General features: G+C 46.9%; 1 protein-coding gene across 6 annotated transcripts in view; it reads left to right on the top strand.

Annotated features, from left to right (window-relative positions):
• The window catches only part of SLC12A8 (solute carrier family 12 member 8), a 167,401-nt gene that overhangs the window by 19,430 nt on the left and 131,112 nt on the right, over nt 1-16,859 (top strand). For 5 of the 6 annotated variants that reach the window (XM_066347896.1, XM_066347891.1, XM_066347893.1 and 2 more), the window contains 2 exons: nt 10,583-10,729; nt 15,056-15,247. In XM_066347896.1, coding sequence (XP_066203993.1) covers nt 10,583-10,729; nt 15,056-15,247 — 339 coding nt within the window. The remainder of the gene's footprint in view (nt 1-10,582; nt 10,730-15,055; nt 15,248-16,859) is intronic. The other variant, XM_066347895.1, reaches the window with a different exon arrangement.

Here is a 16,859-nt window from a genome sequence, read left to right as displayed (position 1 = left end):
TTCCTGATAAGAAGAAAGAGAATATTGACACATTTCCTCTTTCTTCCATTTTTTCTCCCCTCATTGCTAATTTTTTTGTTGGTTGGATTATTATTTTTACATTGTCAAGGTTTATAAAATTTATATTCTTGTCTGTAGTTATAATGAACATTTCTATGTTGGTTATAAAATTTTTGATTCTATAAATCATTTATGTGTGTAAATGAATAACCAGGTGACATTGCACTCATGGAAAAGAAAACATAAGCTTAGTCATTAAAGCTTTGCTGCCTCTGAGCAACAGGGTCTCAATGTCTTTCAAGTTTCCTTTAATTCTTCTAGTTCTCGTGCAGCGACTGCTGTTTCTTATATCCCATGTCATCTTTTTTTTGGTGTTTCTGTTATCTTTTGGGTGACAGTAATTTTTTTCATATATGGATCGGTGGAAGTAAATTACTTCTTCCTTTTTTAACTACAGAAGAGTGGGGGGCCAGTTTCCCCCCCCCCCCCGTACTTCAAAAACAATATTTTGCAAGATTGAATGCAGAAGTAAATATGAGAATCCAGTTGTCTTCCATCAGGGTAGACATTAAAAATATTTTCAAAATGTATAATAAGGCTATTGTTTTCATTAAATGTTTTTGTTTTGGAAAGTAGTTATTTTTCATGTAAATATATATCATTTGTTTTAACAGATAATAGGGCTTATTGTTGTTTTGTTTAAATGATTAATATATATTTTAAAATATCCCCCTTCAAATTTCTAAGATGGTAAATATTGATAGGTATAACACACATAAACAGAAGCTCTTTGGGGTCCTCAATAATTTTTAAGAATGTAAAGGGACCTTGAGCTTAACCAGGCAGTGGCATAGTGGATAGAGCGTTGGCGTGTGACGTGGAGGACCCCAAGGTTTCTGAGGACCCCAGAAACCCCAAGGTTGCTGGCTTGAGCACGGGCTCGCCAGCTCAAGCACGGGGGTCGCTGGCTTGAGTGTGGGATAATAGAGATGACCCCATGGTCGCTGGCTTGAGCCCAAGGTCACTGGCTTGAAACCCAAGGTTGCTGGCTTGAAGCTCAAGTTTGCTGACCTGAGCCCAAGGTCACTGGCTTGAGCAGGGGGTTACTCGCTCTGCTGGAACTGCCCACCCCAGTCAAGGCACATATGAGAAAGCAACCAATGAAGAATTAATGCTTCTCACCTCTCTTCCTTCTTGTCTGTCTGTCCCTGTCTTGGCCTCTGTGTGTCTCTCTCTGTCTTTGTCTCACTAAATAAATGGGGGTGGGGCTTGAGACCAAAAAGTTCGAGAATGGCTGCTCTAGGGATTAACTATACATTTTATTTTATTATTTTTGTATGAGCGAGCAAGAGAGAGACAGACAGATAGGAAGGGAGAGAGATGAGAAGCATCAACTCAACTCATAGTTGTGTCACTTTAGTTGTTCATTAATTGCTTCTTATACATGCCTTAATCCTGGGAGCTTCAGCCAAGCCTGTGACCCCTTGCTCAAGCCAGTGACCTTGGGCTTCAAACCAGCAAACATGGGGCCATGTCTATGATCCCAAGCTCAAGCTGGCAAATCTGTGCTCTAGTTGGTGAGCCAGTGCTCAAGCCAGATGAGCCCGTGTTTGGGGTTTTGAACCTAGGACCTCAGCATTGCAGGTTGACACTCTATCCATTGAGCCACCACCCATCAGGCTAAATAATGTTTTAAATTTTTAACAGTTTATTTAGACTTAATATTTTACCACTTCAGTGTAAAATGTGGGAACTTGGCAAACATACAGGCCCTTTTGTCAACCCCCTTCTCCCCATATTTTATGCTATCAGTGCCACATATGCATGATAACACCTTCAAAGTATCGTTATACCTGGTGATTGCACCTTGGCCAGGTCTGCTGCTAGGGCCCCTGGCTCTGGCCTTGGAGTTTCTCAGGCGCCCTGGAAGACAGCTCTTCTCTCACCCATCCTGCGCTGCTCTCTCTTTTGCTGTTTTTGCCTCTTTGCAGGAATTTCTCCAAATGTCTGATCTGCTAGTAGCATCTGTTTTTTCTTTTTTTCTGGTTATAATTCTAGTTTCATACTTTATAAAACCTCATATATTTTGTATCACTTTCATGGTAATTTGGAAGTTCGGAAAATTCTAGGTGTGTTTGTTGGTTAAGTGGACAGAGAAAAGGAATATAAACACACACATCATATTTATCTAGCTCCGTATCTTCTCTATATTTTTAAAACATAAATTCAAAGTGATATCTCCAATTCCAATTCAGCACCCAGGGTTTATTTAGACCTCTATTCTTTCTCTTTCCTTAGTTGTAACTCCTTTCTCCAATAGTGAGAAAATACAGGGGCAAAAGTAGGTTTACAGTTGTGAACCCACAAAACAGTTTATTCTAGTGTTATTATTTCTTAATTATTGTATTATTTTCCATACGGACAACTAGAAACCTACTTTGCTCACCTTGTATTTTCTGATTTGCTCAATTCTATAGTTTGTAGAATATAGGTTCCGAATCGGTAACTCTTACACCTGCAAAAAAAAGAAAAAGAACCCACAAAAATTCTATGCAGAATTTATATTAGTTTGTAGTTACTAGTTACTTTTGTTTTTAGGCTGAGAGCATATAGTCAAAGTCCTATGTTCAAAAGTTACTCTGGTCACTTCTTTTTTTACCTTCAGTGTGATTTATGTTATTCATTTGAACTTGTTAGGTTAATTTGTTTCTCTTTGTATTCTATTTTAATTTTTATCTCTTGTCCTATTAATTTGATTTGATTTTAATTTTTAATTTTTTATGAAAACAAGACCCATACATATGCTACCTACAAGAGACTCACTTCAGATTGAAAGATATACACGGACTTGTTTTGTCTTGAGTATGTAAAATATATTTTTAAAGATTTTTTAAAATTCATTTTAGAGAGAAGAGAGAGAGACAGAGAAGGGGGGAGGAGCAGGAAGCATCAACTCCCACATGTGCCTTGACCAGGCAAGCCCAGGGTTTCGAACTGGTGACCTCAGTGTTGCAGGTCGACGCTTTATCCCACTGCACCACCACAGGTCAGGATGAGTGTATAAAATATTAATGTGATTCCAAAAGTCAAAAGTACTCATAGAATTCTTTTTTTAAAAAATTTTAAAATCAGATCAGAGGTTCTTTATTTTTTTCACACTTAACCATGCCGTGACTTTCCAGGGAACGGGCGCCAGCAGCTCAGGCCCCTTTCCGTGGGGTCTCGCAAAGTGCTTCTCTGGCCGAGCAGGCTGACCCTTCGGTACCTTTCTCTTTGGCTTCCTTCTTTTTCTGATCATTTTCCTTCACATGTTTCAGGAAGCTATCTAGGCTTTTAGAGTGCTTAACCCATTTATACCAGAGGTTGAAATTTTTGAAATTCAGTCCTTCAAAATTTTTCCAAAAATTCCCATCACTTTTTGACAAGCTGCCAGCACGCCAGTATCTACAGTAGTGACTGACTGTGCACCACGTGAGAACATGTGTCCTCAGGAGCAGACGTGTGAGAAAAATCAGACCTCGGTGATGACACTGAGCCATAGGATATAAATAACTCCCACGTCACTACTGTTCCAGTAAGGGGATGTGAGGCATAAATGGGTCAATATGTGCAATATGTACATTAATTCTCTTGGCAAGAATCTTGCCCTTAACTTGTTTGTTCACAACAATGCCCACCATATGCTGGGTGACACTGTAGACTCTTTCAGTTTGCCTTGGGAACGTTTGCGGAGCATTACTGTTTGAACAGTGCCTGCTCCCTAGATCCGCATGTATGTGGTTTTTCTAAAAGACCTAGAGGACATATAGGCTGGTGCCTCTCCTCTTTCCCTTTGTGTTAGTTATTTTGGTGAATTACTGGAAGATGGCGGTTCTGACAGAAAGGCCATAAAATTTTATTTATTTATTTATTTTTGAGTGTGATATATATAGAGAGAGGGACAGGCAGACAGGATTAGAGGGAGATGATGAGAAGCATCAATTCTTTGTTACGGCACCTTAGTTGTTCATTGATTACTTTCTCATATGTGCTTTGACCAGGGGTCTCCAGCTGAACCAGTGACTCCTTGCTCAAGCCAGCAACCTTGGGCTCAAGCCAGGGACCTTTGGGCTCAAGCCAGCGACCATGGGGTCATGTTGATGATCCCACGCTCAAGGCGGCAACCCTGTGCCTAAGCTAGTGAGCCCACGCTCAAACCAGAAGAGCCTGTGCTCAAGTGGGCAATCTGAGGGGTTTGGAACCTGGGTCCTCAGCGTCCCAGGCTAATGCTCTATCCACTGCACCACCGCCTGGTCAGGCAGGTCATAGGATTTCTTAAACAAATATACTGTTGGCTGATCCTCTGAAGCCTGGAAGAATAAACCTTTTGCAGCTGAGTTTTAGCTGGTTTGCCTGTTATTGGGAGAGGGAGTTCGGGTCTGTGTTTCTCCTCCTGCTGTTAAGCCCTGGCAGACTCTCCAGTGACCACCTGTGTCCTGCAGGAAGGGCTCTGCTCTTCTGCCAAGGAGGCTGGGTGGGGGGTGGGCAGATCTTGTTCAGGTGGCCATGGCATTGCTGCTGCTGAGGGACTTTGTCATTTGGGGATAGTATCAAATGTCCAGAGCACTGTGTCTTTGGGCTCTGAGTTCTGATGGGCAGAACTCAAGCAGGGATTTCCCATCAGCAACAGTTTTCATGGCGTCTGCGGGCTGTCCCATCCTGGGGCTGTGTCGCTCTGTGACCAGGCTGTGCCTCGGCAGATTCGCAGACGTGGACAAGGATTGGGATGAACCGGCATGGAAAAACCACAGACCAACCGCGCAGGCAGTCCTGTACGGAGGTGCTGCTGTCGAGCTCGTTCTGTGGCAGGAGAGAGACCCACGCTGCCGCGAGCTCTCCCGTTCTTAGGAATGGCTGAGTCAATATTGACCAAGGGCGCTGGCCAGATGGGACTCTGGGGAAAGCAGACTCTGATCACTCCATACGGGCCCCCCACTCCTTCGTGGCAGAGCTGTGTCCGTTTCCAGCACCAGTGAGTGCAGGACAGTCACTGTGTGTCTGTTCCCAAACTCCTACCTCGGACAATCCGGAGAGGCTGGGCCCGGGCGGAAGTCGGAGAGGCTGCCTTCGAGGCTGTGCTGTGCAGCAGGGACACCTCCCAGGTGGGGACACAGTAGCTGGGAAACAATAAATGCATCCTTCGTGAGAGCTCTTTCTCACTTCCCTCGCTCACACTTAAAGTCGCCTGGTGTGCTTCATGCTTACAGAAAGCTTTCACAGTTACCACCTCATCTGTACAAAACCTCCCTGATGCAGGCATGTAGCTCTCTGCGTCTCATTCGGTGGCCACAGGTGGGCTCCGGCCCAGGGCCCCGTTCAGAGCCAGAGGACGGCGATGCGGTGCCCGCTCTGCCCACCAGACCAGAGTGCAGCAGCTGCTCGGGATATTCTCTGGTGTGTGACTAATAATTAAATAATTAGCTTTCTGAAGGCGGACTGCTGGCTCATGCGTGTACACTCCAGGCAGGACCGGTCCCCACAGGCATACTTGGGACGAAGGGGCAGGCCGAGTCTCACTTTGACCCCCTCCTGACCTGAGTGGGCAGAGACAGGACTTCTCACCTGGTTCCCTTCCCTCCTGCCGCCCAGAGAGGGAGAAGGTGTCATCTCACATTTCGGACGTGTTCATTAAGGCCTGGCAGGTGGCCTGCGGGAGGCGGTGGTTGGAGACCAGAGGGAACTTGCATGGATGGCTGCTGCAGAAATTTCTCTTACTCAGCTCAGCTGGGCGTGAGCAGCTGTGTGGTTCCCTCTTCTGGGCACCTTTCAGGTGCAGTTCCCTCCACCCCCCTTCCAGACACCCTGCTCAGGGTACAGATTCTGTACTTGCAGGAAAGAGACTTCTACCTCTGAACTAACATACCCACCAGGCAGCTGTGGTGTTTCCAGTGTGGGTGCAGGGCCCTGGGCTCAGAGCGACCAGAGCCGGGCTTCTTGTCCTGGATGCTCGGGAAGGGATATCCTAGCAATGAGCAGTAAGGAGGTATGAGCATGGGTCCAGGCTTCAAGTCGCTGTGCCCCTGGAACCCGCCACATTGTCCCTGTCAGGAAAGAGAGGACCCTGCAGCTGAGCGTGTTGTGCAATGCATTCCGAGGGCCTTCCTCCGCCTCCCCCTCCTTTATCTCAGTCCCTGCCTCTGCTTTCCCGGAGACGCCGCAGAGGGCACAGCGCACATCCCAGGCCCACCACCTGCCATGTTGAAGGGACTCTTGTTGTTTGGATTGATGACTGGGGCCCAAATCCGAGGATAAGGAAAGTTATTAACAGTTGAGTTCGGACCTCTCCCCTAAGGCTTAACAAGACAGCCCAGAGAGGCCCGACTCTCACCTGCTGTCACCCAGCTGTGTCCTCCCTCTTCCCGGGTGATGGAAAGTGCTCAATCGAGATGCACACGTAGGGTCTGGGAGCCATGGTCTTAGTGGGAGGGCACGTGTGAGATGAGGGGTTCCCCCTTTCCTGTAGAGAAGGGAGTTGACTGTGAGGTCCTGTGTCGGGGCGAGAGGCTGACACTGTCCTCCCAGACCCATCTGCTTATGCAGCAGCCCCGGGATCTGCCCTCAGCCCCTGGGAACTGGAGCGAGCTGGCAGAGCACTGCAGGAGCGGGTTGTGGAGTAGTTAGTTGTGATATTGTGATCCCCCCCCATTGATATGAGAGAGAGAAAGGGAGAGAGAGGAGAAGGGGGGAAGGGAGAGAGGGAGGGAGAGAGAGAGAGAGAGAGAGAGAGAGAAGCATCAACCCATTGTTCCACTTAGTTGTGCACCCATTGATTGCTTCTCACGTGTCTGACCAGGGCTTAAATTGGCAACCCTGGGGTCAAGCTGGAGACCCTGGGGTTGAGCCAGTGACCTCGGTGCTCTGGGATGATGCTCGGTCCACTGTACCACCAGCCAGGACTTTGATGTTGTGATTTTTTTTTTTTTTGACAGAAACAGAGAGACAGATAGGGACAGGAAGGAAGAGAGATGAGAAGCATCAAGTCTTCATTGTGGCACCTTAGTTGTTCATTGATTGCTTTCTCATATGTGCCTTCACCAGGGGGCTACAGCAGAGCAAGTGACCTCTTGCTCAAGCCGGTGACCTTGGGCTCAAGCCAGTGACCTTTGGGCTCGAGCCAGCGACCATGGGGTCATGTCTATTATCCCACGCTCAAGCTGTCAACCTCGGGGTTTTGAACCTGGGTCCTCTGCGTCCCAGTCCGACACTCTATCCACTGCGTCGTCGCTTGGTCAGGGATGATGGTGTGATTTTTAATAAAAACTATATATAGTGTATTTGGTTTTTATTCCCATTTTTGGCACAGAGCTCCTGAAAGCCTTGGAATTTTCTAAGCAATAAGAGTGACAAAGGTGTCTTGATATTCGTAACAAACCCCTTTCAGCCACAACTTGGTTGATGTTAATGAAGTGACTTTTGGAAAACAACTAAGGATGGAAGCTAGTTGCCAGGGGAACCAACCACCTGATCAGAGGGTTGGAACTTCTAGGGAAGGGGTGAAGGGCCACAGGTTGAATCAATCACCAATGGCCAGTGATTTAATCAACCATGTGTATGTAATGAAGCCTCCATAAAAACACAAAAGGAGAGGATTCGGAGAGCTTCCAGGCTGGTGAACGTGAGGAAATTTGTGGAGGGTGACGGCTCAGAGGGCACGGAAACTCCACACCCTTTCCCCATCCTTCGCCCTGTTCATCTCTTCCATCTGGCTGTTCTTGAGTTATATCCTTTAATTGTCAACTGGTGACCTAGTTAGTCAAATGTTTCTCTGAGTTCTGTAAGCTGCTCTAACAAATTAATTGAACCCGAGGAGAGGTCGTGGGAAACTCCAGTCACTGCTAGCTGAGGGGCAGAAGCCCAGTTGACACCTTGGACTTGCAATTAGCATCTGAATGAAGGGGGGGGGCACAGTCTTGTAGGACTGGACCCTTAACCTGCCGCGTCTAACACTTTCTCTGTGAAGACTTATACTCTTTTGTCACTTCGTTAAAAAAGGTAGGCACACTCCCCTACATACCTGGAAAATAAGCTGTCACGGAGGAGTCATCAAAACCAGGTTCCACCAAATGTACTTTCCTTCTCAGGGTAAAGCTTCTCCCTCGTTCATCTGTGAAGTGCCTTTAAGGTTGATTTTAATCTAATACAACCTAGGGAGTGAAAAGCTTTTCATATGACTTTAGATAAACAAACACAGACGCCAAACAGCCTTCAGAGCTCAAATACGAAGTCTGGGATGAAAGAAGAATAAAGCTTCGAAAATCACAATGGGAGTGTGAGGGATAAGGCAGATGTATTCACAAGTTAGCCAATTCTAGGATATTATAAATTGAGACCTGGAAGATTGAAATTTAGGAGAGAAGAGGGCAAGTAACCTGTGGTGACCTGAACTGTTGCAGGGCAAATTCCAGATTGTACAGCGTGGACCAGAGGATTCAGCCCCCACTGTGGGGGCTCCCCGCCCAGACTCTCTCCTTGCCTGTAATCAGGGCCCCTCTCCCTGCTGGCCTCCCAGGGGTGTTGTTAGGGGAAAGGAGGGAACTGATGTGGAAGCTGAAAGCACTCTCTAAATTATTACTCTCTGTGGCTGATAGTTGCTATTGCTATTACTGTTTCTAATAAATAATAGGCCTGTAACAAGCCACGGGTAGGAAGCTGAGCATGAGCAGAGACAGGAAGTTGGGCCATGTCCTGCATTGTGAGATTAGGATCCTGGGAAACAAAGTTATACTGACCGCATAGTTCCCTCGGTACCATTTGTTCAAGGACAAGCCGAGGTTGGCAGGGGCCTAGCTTTGAGTCATGGTCACTGTGCTCATACCCATTGACTTTTAGGAGATTCCTCATCTGTGGCTTGTGAAAACCAGATGAGCAGGAAAGCACACAGGTGAATAGGAGTTCCCCAGTTCAGGGACCGACAGGGGCCCCCAAGGAGCCTCCTGGCCCGATTGTCCCTTGTGGCTTCAGTGACATCCCTGACAATTTCTTGGTCTGTGAGAGTGTGATGGAAGAGGGAAAGAGAGCCTCTCTTTTTGTTTTGACTAAAGATAGTTGTCTCAGCCTTTGGCCCTGGGTCATGGCCACACCCATTGTACTCAGGCACCATGGCCCCGTGGCCTTGACCTCAGGCTTTCCCCCTCCCCCCACTCTTGATTTTCTGCCCTTTTACTGTTCACAGATCATACCCACACCAGTTAGACTCCCTGCACTCAGCGGTCCACAGTGGCTCTCAGTCCTCTCCCCGGAGAGAGTCACTGGTCACTGCTGTGGTCACTGAGGGTACTGGAAGGCTCAGCTGATGTCTGAATGTCGTTACTGAGCCTCTGCCAGAGCAGATCACAGCAGAAAGTTGCTACTGGTTTTGTTTAAGATCATTTTAGTATTTCGTCAAGGTTTAGTCTTTTTAGCAAAGAGTGTCTGTTGGAGTGTTCCGTAAGTGCCCTCGCTGGTTTTGAATTGGAAAAATGTGGACGGTGTCTGCTTAACTACTTGTTCGCCTCTGAGTCTAGACAGCCGCTGCTGATGCCTTGGAACCCTGGAAGGGGCGTGTGGATCATCGTATCGACCAGTGTGCAGTCAGGGAAACAGAAGCCACTCTAGGTATTTTAAACAGACAGAATTTACTAATACACCGAACTCATTACAGAAGCGTTAGAAGGACCAAAAGAGCAAAAATGTAATGTAAGGTTACCCAACGATGAGGAAGTGCTGGAAGCTGCTGTCCACCCTAGGACTGGGTGCTGTGAGGGACAGGAGCATTACCCTGAGCTCATGACCACTGCCTGAGCTGGGACCTGGAACCCCACACTCACCTACAAGTGGCAATGGCACTTTGTTCTATATTTTAGGGGCCAGAATTCAGTCACAGGGCCACACCTAGTTGCAAAGACTGGAAAATGTAGTCTACGGAGTGGCCAGAAGGAAAGGGAGCGTGTTTGCTGGTTGACTAGGCTCTGCCCCTGGGAGTACAGGAATCGCTGCTGTTAGGAGAGAACAGTGACCCTTTGGCAGACTCGACCTTTAAGTCTCTGTGCCTGTGTACACACCAGCTGCCCTGGGGGTATCAGGTGAGAGCATTTTATTTTATTTTATTTATTTATTTTTTACAGAGACAGAGAGAGCATCAGAGAAAGGGTTAGATAGGGACAGACAGTCAGGAATGGAGAGAGATGAGAAGCATCAATCATTAGTTTTTCCTTGCGACACTTTAGTTGTTCATTGATTGCTTTCTCACATGTGCCTTGACCGTGGGGCTACAGCAGACCGAGTGACCTCTCGCTCAAGCCAGCGATCTTGGGTCCAAGCTGGTGAGACCTGCTCAAACCAGATGAGTCTGCACTCAAGCTGGCGACCTCGGGGTCTCGAACCTGGGTCTTCCACATCCCAGTCCTACGCTCTATCCACTGCGCCACCGCCTGGTCAAGCCGGGTGAGAGCATTTTAAAGCTGAGTTCTCTTCCTTCCTCCTGTGCTACTTCCCTAACCCTCCCCCCCTCCTTGCTTCTTCCCCCTGGTGCCACTGAGCCCACTTCTGTGTGTTTTGTTTCCAGGGGGCCCTGGCCCCGCCCCAGCCCTGGTGGAAGATCCAGTTGTTCGTGTGGGAGCCAGTGCTGTTCGGGACCTGGGATGGTGTGTTCACGTCCTGCATGATCAACATTTTTGGGGTTGTCCTTTTTTTGAGGACTGGCTGGTTGGTGGTGAGTGATGGCTTGGTGGCCCTGGAGTGTCTCGTGGGTCTGTGACATGGGAGCTCTGTTCACTCTTGGGCATTCCACAGTGCAGGTAGCAGACTCCTAAAGCACAGCTGCTCCAGAAGCACGAACCAAGAAGCAGGCACACTGAATAGCTAGCATTGCTTTAAGTGAGACTCCTGAGGAGCTGGGCCTCACCATGGATTTAATGACTGAAATATGAACGCAGAAATCAGGGCACATTGTGGGTGGGACTAGAGGGGGGTCAGAGAGAGGTAAGTTTGCCTCCAGTTTGTGACCCTCCCCAGATTCCCTGGAATTCTTCCATTTCTGTGGTGCTCTCCTGCTGGTGCCGGCTCCTCACCCATGTGGTCGCCTCCCCCATGACACCCTCCCTGTGGTCAAGGCTGTGCACGGGGAGGCTTGGCCAAAGGTACAGACTGCCTACACTCAGGGCCAGATTACCTGGGCAGACCTTTTGCATGAGATCATGGGATCAGTTCGTCTTTCTCTTTAGAAGGAACAAGGGCCTCTTTTTTTATGCTTCATATGAAAGCGTCCTGGGACCTTGTAGGCAGACATGTGTCCTGAGCAGGGCCTCACCCTTCCCCTAGTGCCTTTCCCCTGGGACTTCAGTAAACTCAACAGGCTGTGCAGGCCAAAAGGTTAGCCTATCAATAATCATTGATGAGCACCTAGTGTGTGCCAGGCACTACTACAGGCCTATAGGATTGCAAAATATAAGGCCCTGCCCTTCCCCCTGGTGAGTTAACAGCCACAGTGGTTAGATTTTACATCAGGAATCCAAGAGAGGTCTCAGAGCAGCATTAAATCTCTCAGGAGTGCAGCAGGCTATGAATGTATGGTTGCCAAGGCGTCCAGGAAAGCTTCTTGGATAAGAGGTGGTTAAACCAGCTGTTGAAAGTGAATTGGACTGGACAGGTGAAGGAGAGAGAGGGCCATTCAAGGTGCAGAATATATCAGGCTTCTCCAGAGAAACCATATATACATGAAGAGAGAGATCGAGATCGAGATTTACTTTAAGGAAGTGGCTCACATGATTATGGGGGCTGGCAAGGTCCAAAATTTGTAGGACAATCAAGATTCAGGTGAGAACTGATGCTGCAGGCTTGAGCACAAAGGTTGGAAACTCAGGCAGAATTTCTATGTTTTAGTCTGGAGACAGACAGAATTCCTTCTTTGGGAAACCCTGGTCTTTGCTCTTAAGGTCTTCAACTGATTGGATGAGGCCCACCATATTAAGGAGGGAAATCTCCTTAAAGTCAACTGAGTGCACATGTTAATTACATCTTCAAAATACATCTATAGCAACATTTAAACTAGCATTTGACCAAACGAACAGTCACTATAATTTAGCCAAGTTGATACAGAAAATTAGCCATTACATTGGCAAATTCCAGAGGATTAAAGTTTCACTGTAGTGGGGTGGATGGGGTCATTACCCCTCAGGAGCCCGGGTTGAGTCAGACTTTCCTAAGCGCTGTCATGTTCCGTGGGCTGAGTCCATAACTGATCAGAGTCTTCTGCTGCTACCTCTCAGCACGCACATCTGGGGTAAGGGGATGATCCCACTGTGTTCTATACTAGAAGATGCCTCTGATCATTCTTTCTGAGAACACTTGGGAAATTAAAATTTACTGAAGTTTTCTATTTGTCTTTGAGTTAGAAATTTGAAAGGATTATGGATCATACATGGCAGTTTGCATGATAGCATCAGACTCAAAAGGAGTTGCATTCTCAAATATATATTGTTTATGATAAAGGCAACAGACATATCAATGAATACTTAACTCTCGACTTTTTATCATTTAGGTTTTTTAAGTTTCATACTTCATATATTCATTTAAATTTTAATTTAATATCAGAGAGTCCCAAATTGAATTTTTTGATCTAGTCCTTATTATGTGTATATAAATTGATATCCCACACCAAAAAGTTTTAACTATGGTTTTGCAGAATGCAATACTTGTAATGATGAGAATTTAAAATAAAGTAGAAGCATCTTTTTAAAAAAAAAAAAAAAAAGCCCTTGGCCCAGGGTTCCTCTTTAGAAGCCTTCACCATATCCAAGGTAGGTCTGGTTTTTTTTATTTTTATTTTTAAAAGAATTTATATTTAGGGAGAGAGAGAGAAGCATTGATTTATTATTCCACTTATTTATGCATTCACTGGTTGAGTCTTGCGAATGTGTCCTGACTGGGGACAACTTGCAACCTTGGTGTAATGGGACAACGCTCCAACTATCTGAGCTGCCTGGCCAGGGCTATTTTTTTTTTCTTTATTAATGTGTGAAAAGCTTAGGGCAAAGTCGGCAGCCTCTCTGGTGTGGATGCTAAGAATCATACCCTTTACCCCACCCCCAAACTTACAGGGCTCCTACTTACAAAACACGCAGCTTCCAGATCCGGCTTTTCATGCTGGTGGCAGGCGCAGGTTCCCGAGAGGGATCTCTGTGTCGGCCCCTTCCTGTGGGCTGCCTCACTGCCCAGCGTCTCTCCAGTCTGTGGGCAAGGGGGGCCTATGGCAGAGGAAGGCCTGGCCAGGGGCAGCCTACGCCACGGGGCTCTGCTTCCTGCAGGGGAGGGTCATAAAACGGTAATGGAAAGAAGGGTCACCTCTCTTTAGTCTGGTTCTTAAGGGCCTCCTCTGAATCTTCTCACTGGGTCATCTTTTTGAGAAATGGCTCTCCAGAGGTGTTAGTTCCGTTCCTGAAGTAGAAGTACAAGTTGTGTTAGTTATCTATTGCTACATAACTAGTTACCCCAACACTTAGCTACTTTGTGCAATGAATATGTTATCCTACAGTTTATGTTATCTTATAGTTTCTGTGGTCCAGGGGCTGGGTGCCTCTGGCTCGGGGCTGTCAGTCAGTCAGGGCTGCAGTCTCACCCGAAGGCTTCACTGGGGCAGGCTGGTTTCCAATATCACTAGTGTCATTGTCGAAAGCCTTTGTCATGTGGGCCTCTTCATAGAGCTGCCTCGTTACATGCATCCGGCTTTCCTCAGGGCCAGCAATCTGAGAGAGTGAGCAAGTGCCCGAGACAAAGGCCAGTCTTTTCATATCCTCATCTCAGAAGTGACGTCCCATCACTTCTGCGATTCTCTGTTCATTAGAAGTGAGTCACTAAGTCCAGCCTCAACTCAAGGTGATATGATTACAGAGGGCTTGATTACCAGTAGATGGGGATCACTGGGGCCATCTTTGGGGTGGCCTACCACACAGATACATTCCTGTGCCCTAAAGTGATCTGTTCTTCAATTCTGACATTAGTTTTACCTGAAAAATCCTATTTGATCATGGAAAAAAGGCAAATGTGAAATGCCAAAAGCAAGGTGGAGCTTCTAGGAGATGGCATAAAATTAAGTAAGTAGAGGTCATGCCAAAATGATTTTTAAATACACAGTATTTACTCTAAGGAATAATTTGACAACATACTTATAAGTTGGAAAATGTTAAAATGATTGTGTTGATATGAAAACTAAAAGATTGGTACAGAATATTTTATTATCACATCAGACAATTTAAAAGAACACACAAAGGAAAAATAGTAATTATATAATTCCATTAAAAATACAAAATGAGCAAAATGAGAAACTCTGAATAAACGTAATCCTGCTCCCTTGGTGCTCACAGCCCAGAGTTAGAGACCGACTCGCAGACAGTCGGTGTGGTGAGTCCAGTGAGAAGCAGCACTCCGCCCTGGGAGCTGGCGGAGGAAGGGGTACCGGAGAGCTCCCTGGAGGAGGAAACTCCTAATCACTGAGTCTTTTTTTTTTTAAGATTTTATTTATTCATTATAGAGAGGGAAGGGGGGGAGGAGCAGGAAGCATCAACTCCCATATGTGCCTTGACCAGGCAAGCCCAGGGTTTTGAACTGGCAACCTCAGCGTTTCCAGGTTGATGCTTTATCCACTGCGCCACCACAGGTCAGGCTAATCACCAAGTCTTAGGGACGCGTTGAGGAATGGACAGAAAAGGTGTTCCAGGCAGGGCATCAGCATAGAGGGTGGTGTGGGCAGAACATGTGACTTTGGGCTGGGGCACAGAGGGAATTGGGGGGTTGGCAAAGGGATGAGAGGGACTGTGGAGGTGCAGAGGGGACAGAGTAGCAGGGGCCTCGTCAGTGTATTATGGAGCTTTGACTTGACCCTGTGGGGGTGGAAAGTCACTGAAGAATTTGAAGCAAGGGCACTCCTCTACATCTGGAGCTTCTCCCAGGTCTTTCTCCCGTGGTGCTGCCCTTCCGCTCGGGGTGTGGGGGGAGGAGCTCCTTGTCCTAACCCCTGACCTTGTTCCTTGTTCCACTGCAGGGAAACACAGGCGTGCTCATGGGCATGCTTCTGGTGTCCTTTGTCGTCCTGGTGGCCCTCGTCACTGTGCTGTCTGGCATCGGTGTTGGGGAGCACTGTGGCGTCGGCAGTGGTGGCGTCTACTCCATGATCTCGTCAGTCCTGGGCGGGCAGACCGGAGGCACAATTGGACTGCTCTATGTATTTGGACAGGTGAGCCTGGGCTGTGGGCAGGGGGACTGTGTCTTGAGGCCACCAACATGTGTGGGGTCTCTTCCCTTCCTTACTGTTTGCCACCGTCTTCTCATCCACGTTCTCATTTGACCTGGGGAAAGACAAGGGAGGGACGACTGCCCCCATTTTATAGACGGTGAGACTGGGGCTCTGCCAGGGAGCTCAGAGGCAGAGCCAGCCCACAGCCCAGGCCCTGAGCCTCAGGCAGTGCTCCTTCCTCTCCACTCGTGGAGTCCTGATCTGCCCGGGAGGCAGGGCCTGGCTGGCACCTTCCCTCTGCCCATTCTAAGGAAGTAAGTGCACAACCGTGGCTGGAGCCCGGTGGCAGCCAGGTGGCCAGGTTCCTGGGGCACTTTGGTGCTGAAGAGCAGACATTTCGCCTAGGCCAGAGGGCTTTCCTAGAAGCAGGCACGACTCCAATGAGCTGGAGCTCGGGCATCCTGATAGCTTGTCGGCCTTCACAGGGATGCTGACAGCCCCTGTGTGGATGCCTGTCTGAGAAGGAGCATGCTGATGAGCAGGCTGCATCACCAGGATGACCACAGGCACTCAGAAAACCAGGGAGGAGGGAGAAATACTGAGGCTTGCTTAGCTCAGACACAGGAATGCTGACCTAATGTGGAGAAAACAAGTGCAGACATTAAGAAGCAGCTCTTTGTAGGCACTTCTTAGCTTGAAAAGGGCTTTTATGATTGTGCAAACGGTGGTGGGTGGTTAATGAAAGAATTTGTCTAAGTAAGACTACAAGAGTCTCTTCAAAGAAAGCATTGGTTTTGTCTCATTTACTTTTAAGCAGCAGGGGCAGGGTATTTTAGCATGAATACACCTGATTTCCCAATAGCACGAAGCTCTGTGTTTGTGTGTGACAGATGCATGAAAGGCACACAGAATGTCACTGTACTCTCAGAACCGCTTGCCTTTGCTGGAGAAATTTTTTTTTTTTTGCCATTGTCATTTTTATTTATTCTAAAATAATTTTATTATTTTAATTACAGTTGACATATAATATATTAATTTCAGGTGTACAACATGTGACTAGACATTTGTGTAACTTACAAAGAGTCTAGTAACCATGTGACACTATACATAATCATTATAGTATTATTGACTGTATCCCCTATGCTGTACTTGACATCACTGTGACTGTTTTTGTAACTGGCAGTTTACACATCTTAATCTCTTCCCCTTTTTCACCCCTTCTCTGCAACCTCTCTCCCATCTAGCAACCATCAAAAGTTCTATGTATCTATCAGTTTGTTTCTGTTTTTTTAGTTTTGTAGATTCCACATATAAGTGAAATAATATGGTGTTTGTCTTTCTCTGTTTGATTTTCTTCACTTAGCGTAATACCCTTTAGATCCATCCATGTTGTTGCAGATGACAAGTTTTCATTCTTTTTTATGGCTGAGTAATATTCCATTGTATATGCATTTCTTCTTTATCCATTTGTCTGTTGATGGACACTTAGTTTGCTTTCATATGTGGGCTATTGTAAACAATCCTACAATGAACATAGGGATGCATACGTCTTTCTGAATTAGTGTTTTGGTTTCTTTGGATTCCCAGAAGTGGAATTGCTGGGTTCTTTCTT

This window comes from Saccopteryx leptura, chromosome 8 (genome assembly GCF_036850995.1).
Source record: "Saccopteryx leptura isolate mSacLep1 chromosome 8, mSacLep1_pri_phased_curated, whole genome shotgun sequence".
Taxonomy (NCBI): domain Eukaryota; kingdom Metazoa; phylum Chordata; class Mammalia; order Chiroptera; family Emballonuridae; genus Saccopteryx; species Saccopteryx leptura.
This window is presented reverse-complemented; position numbering and strand designations above follow the sequence as displayed.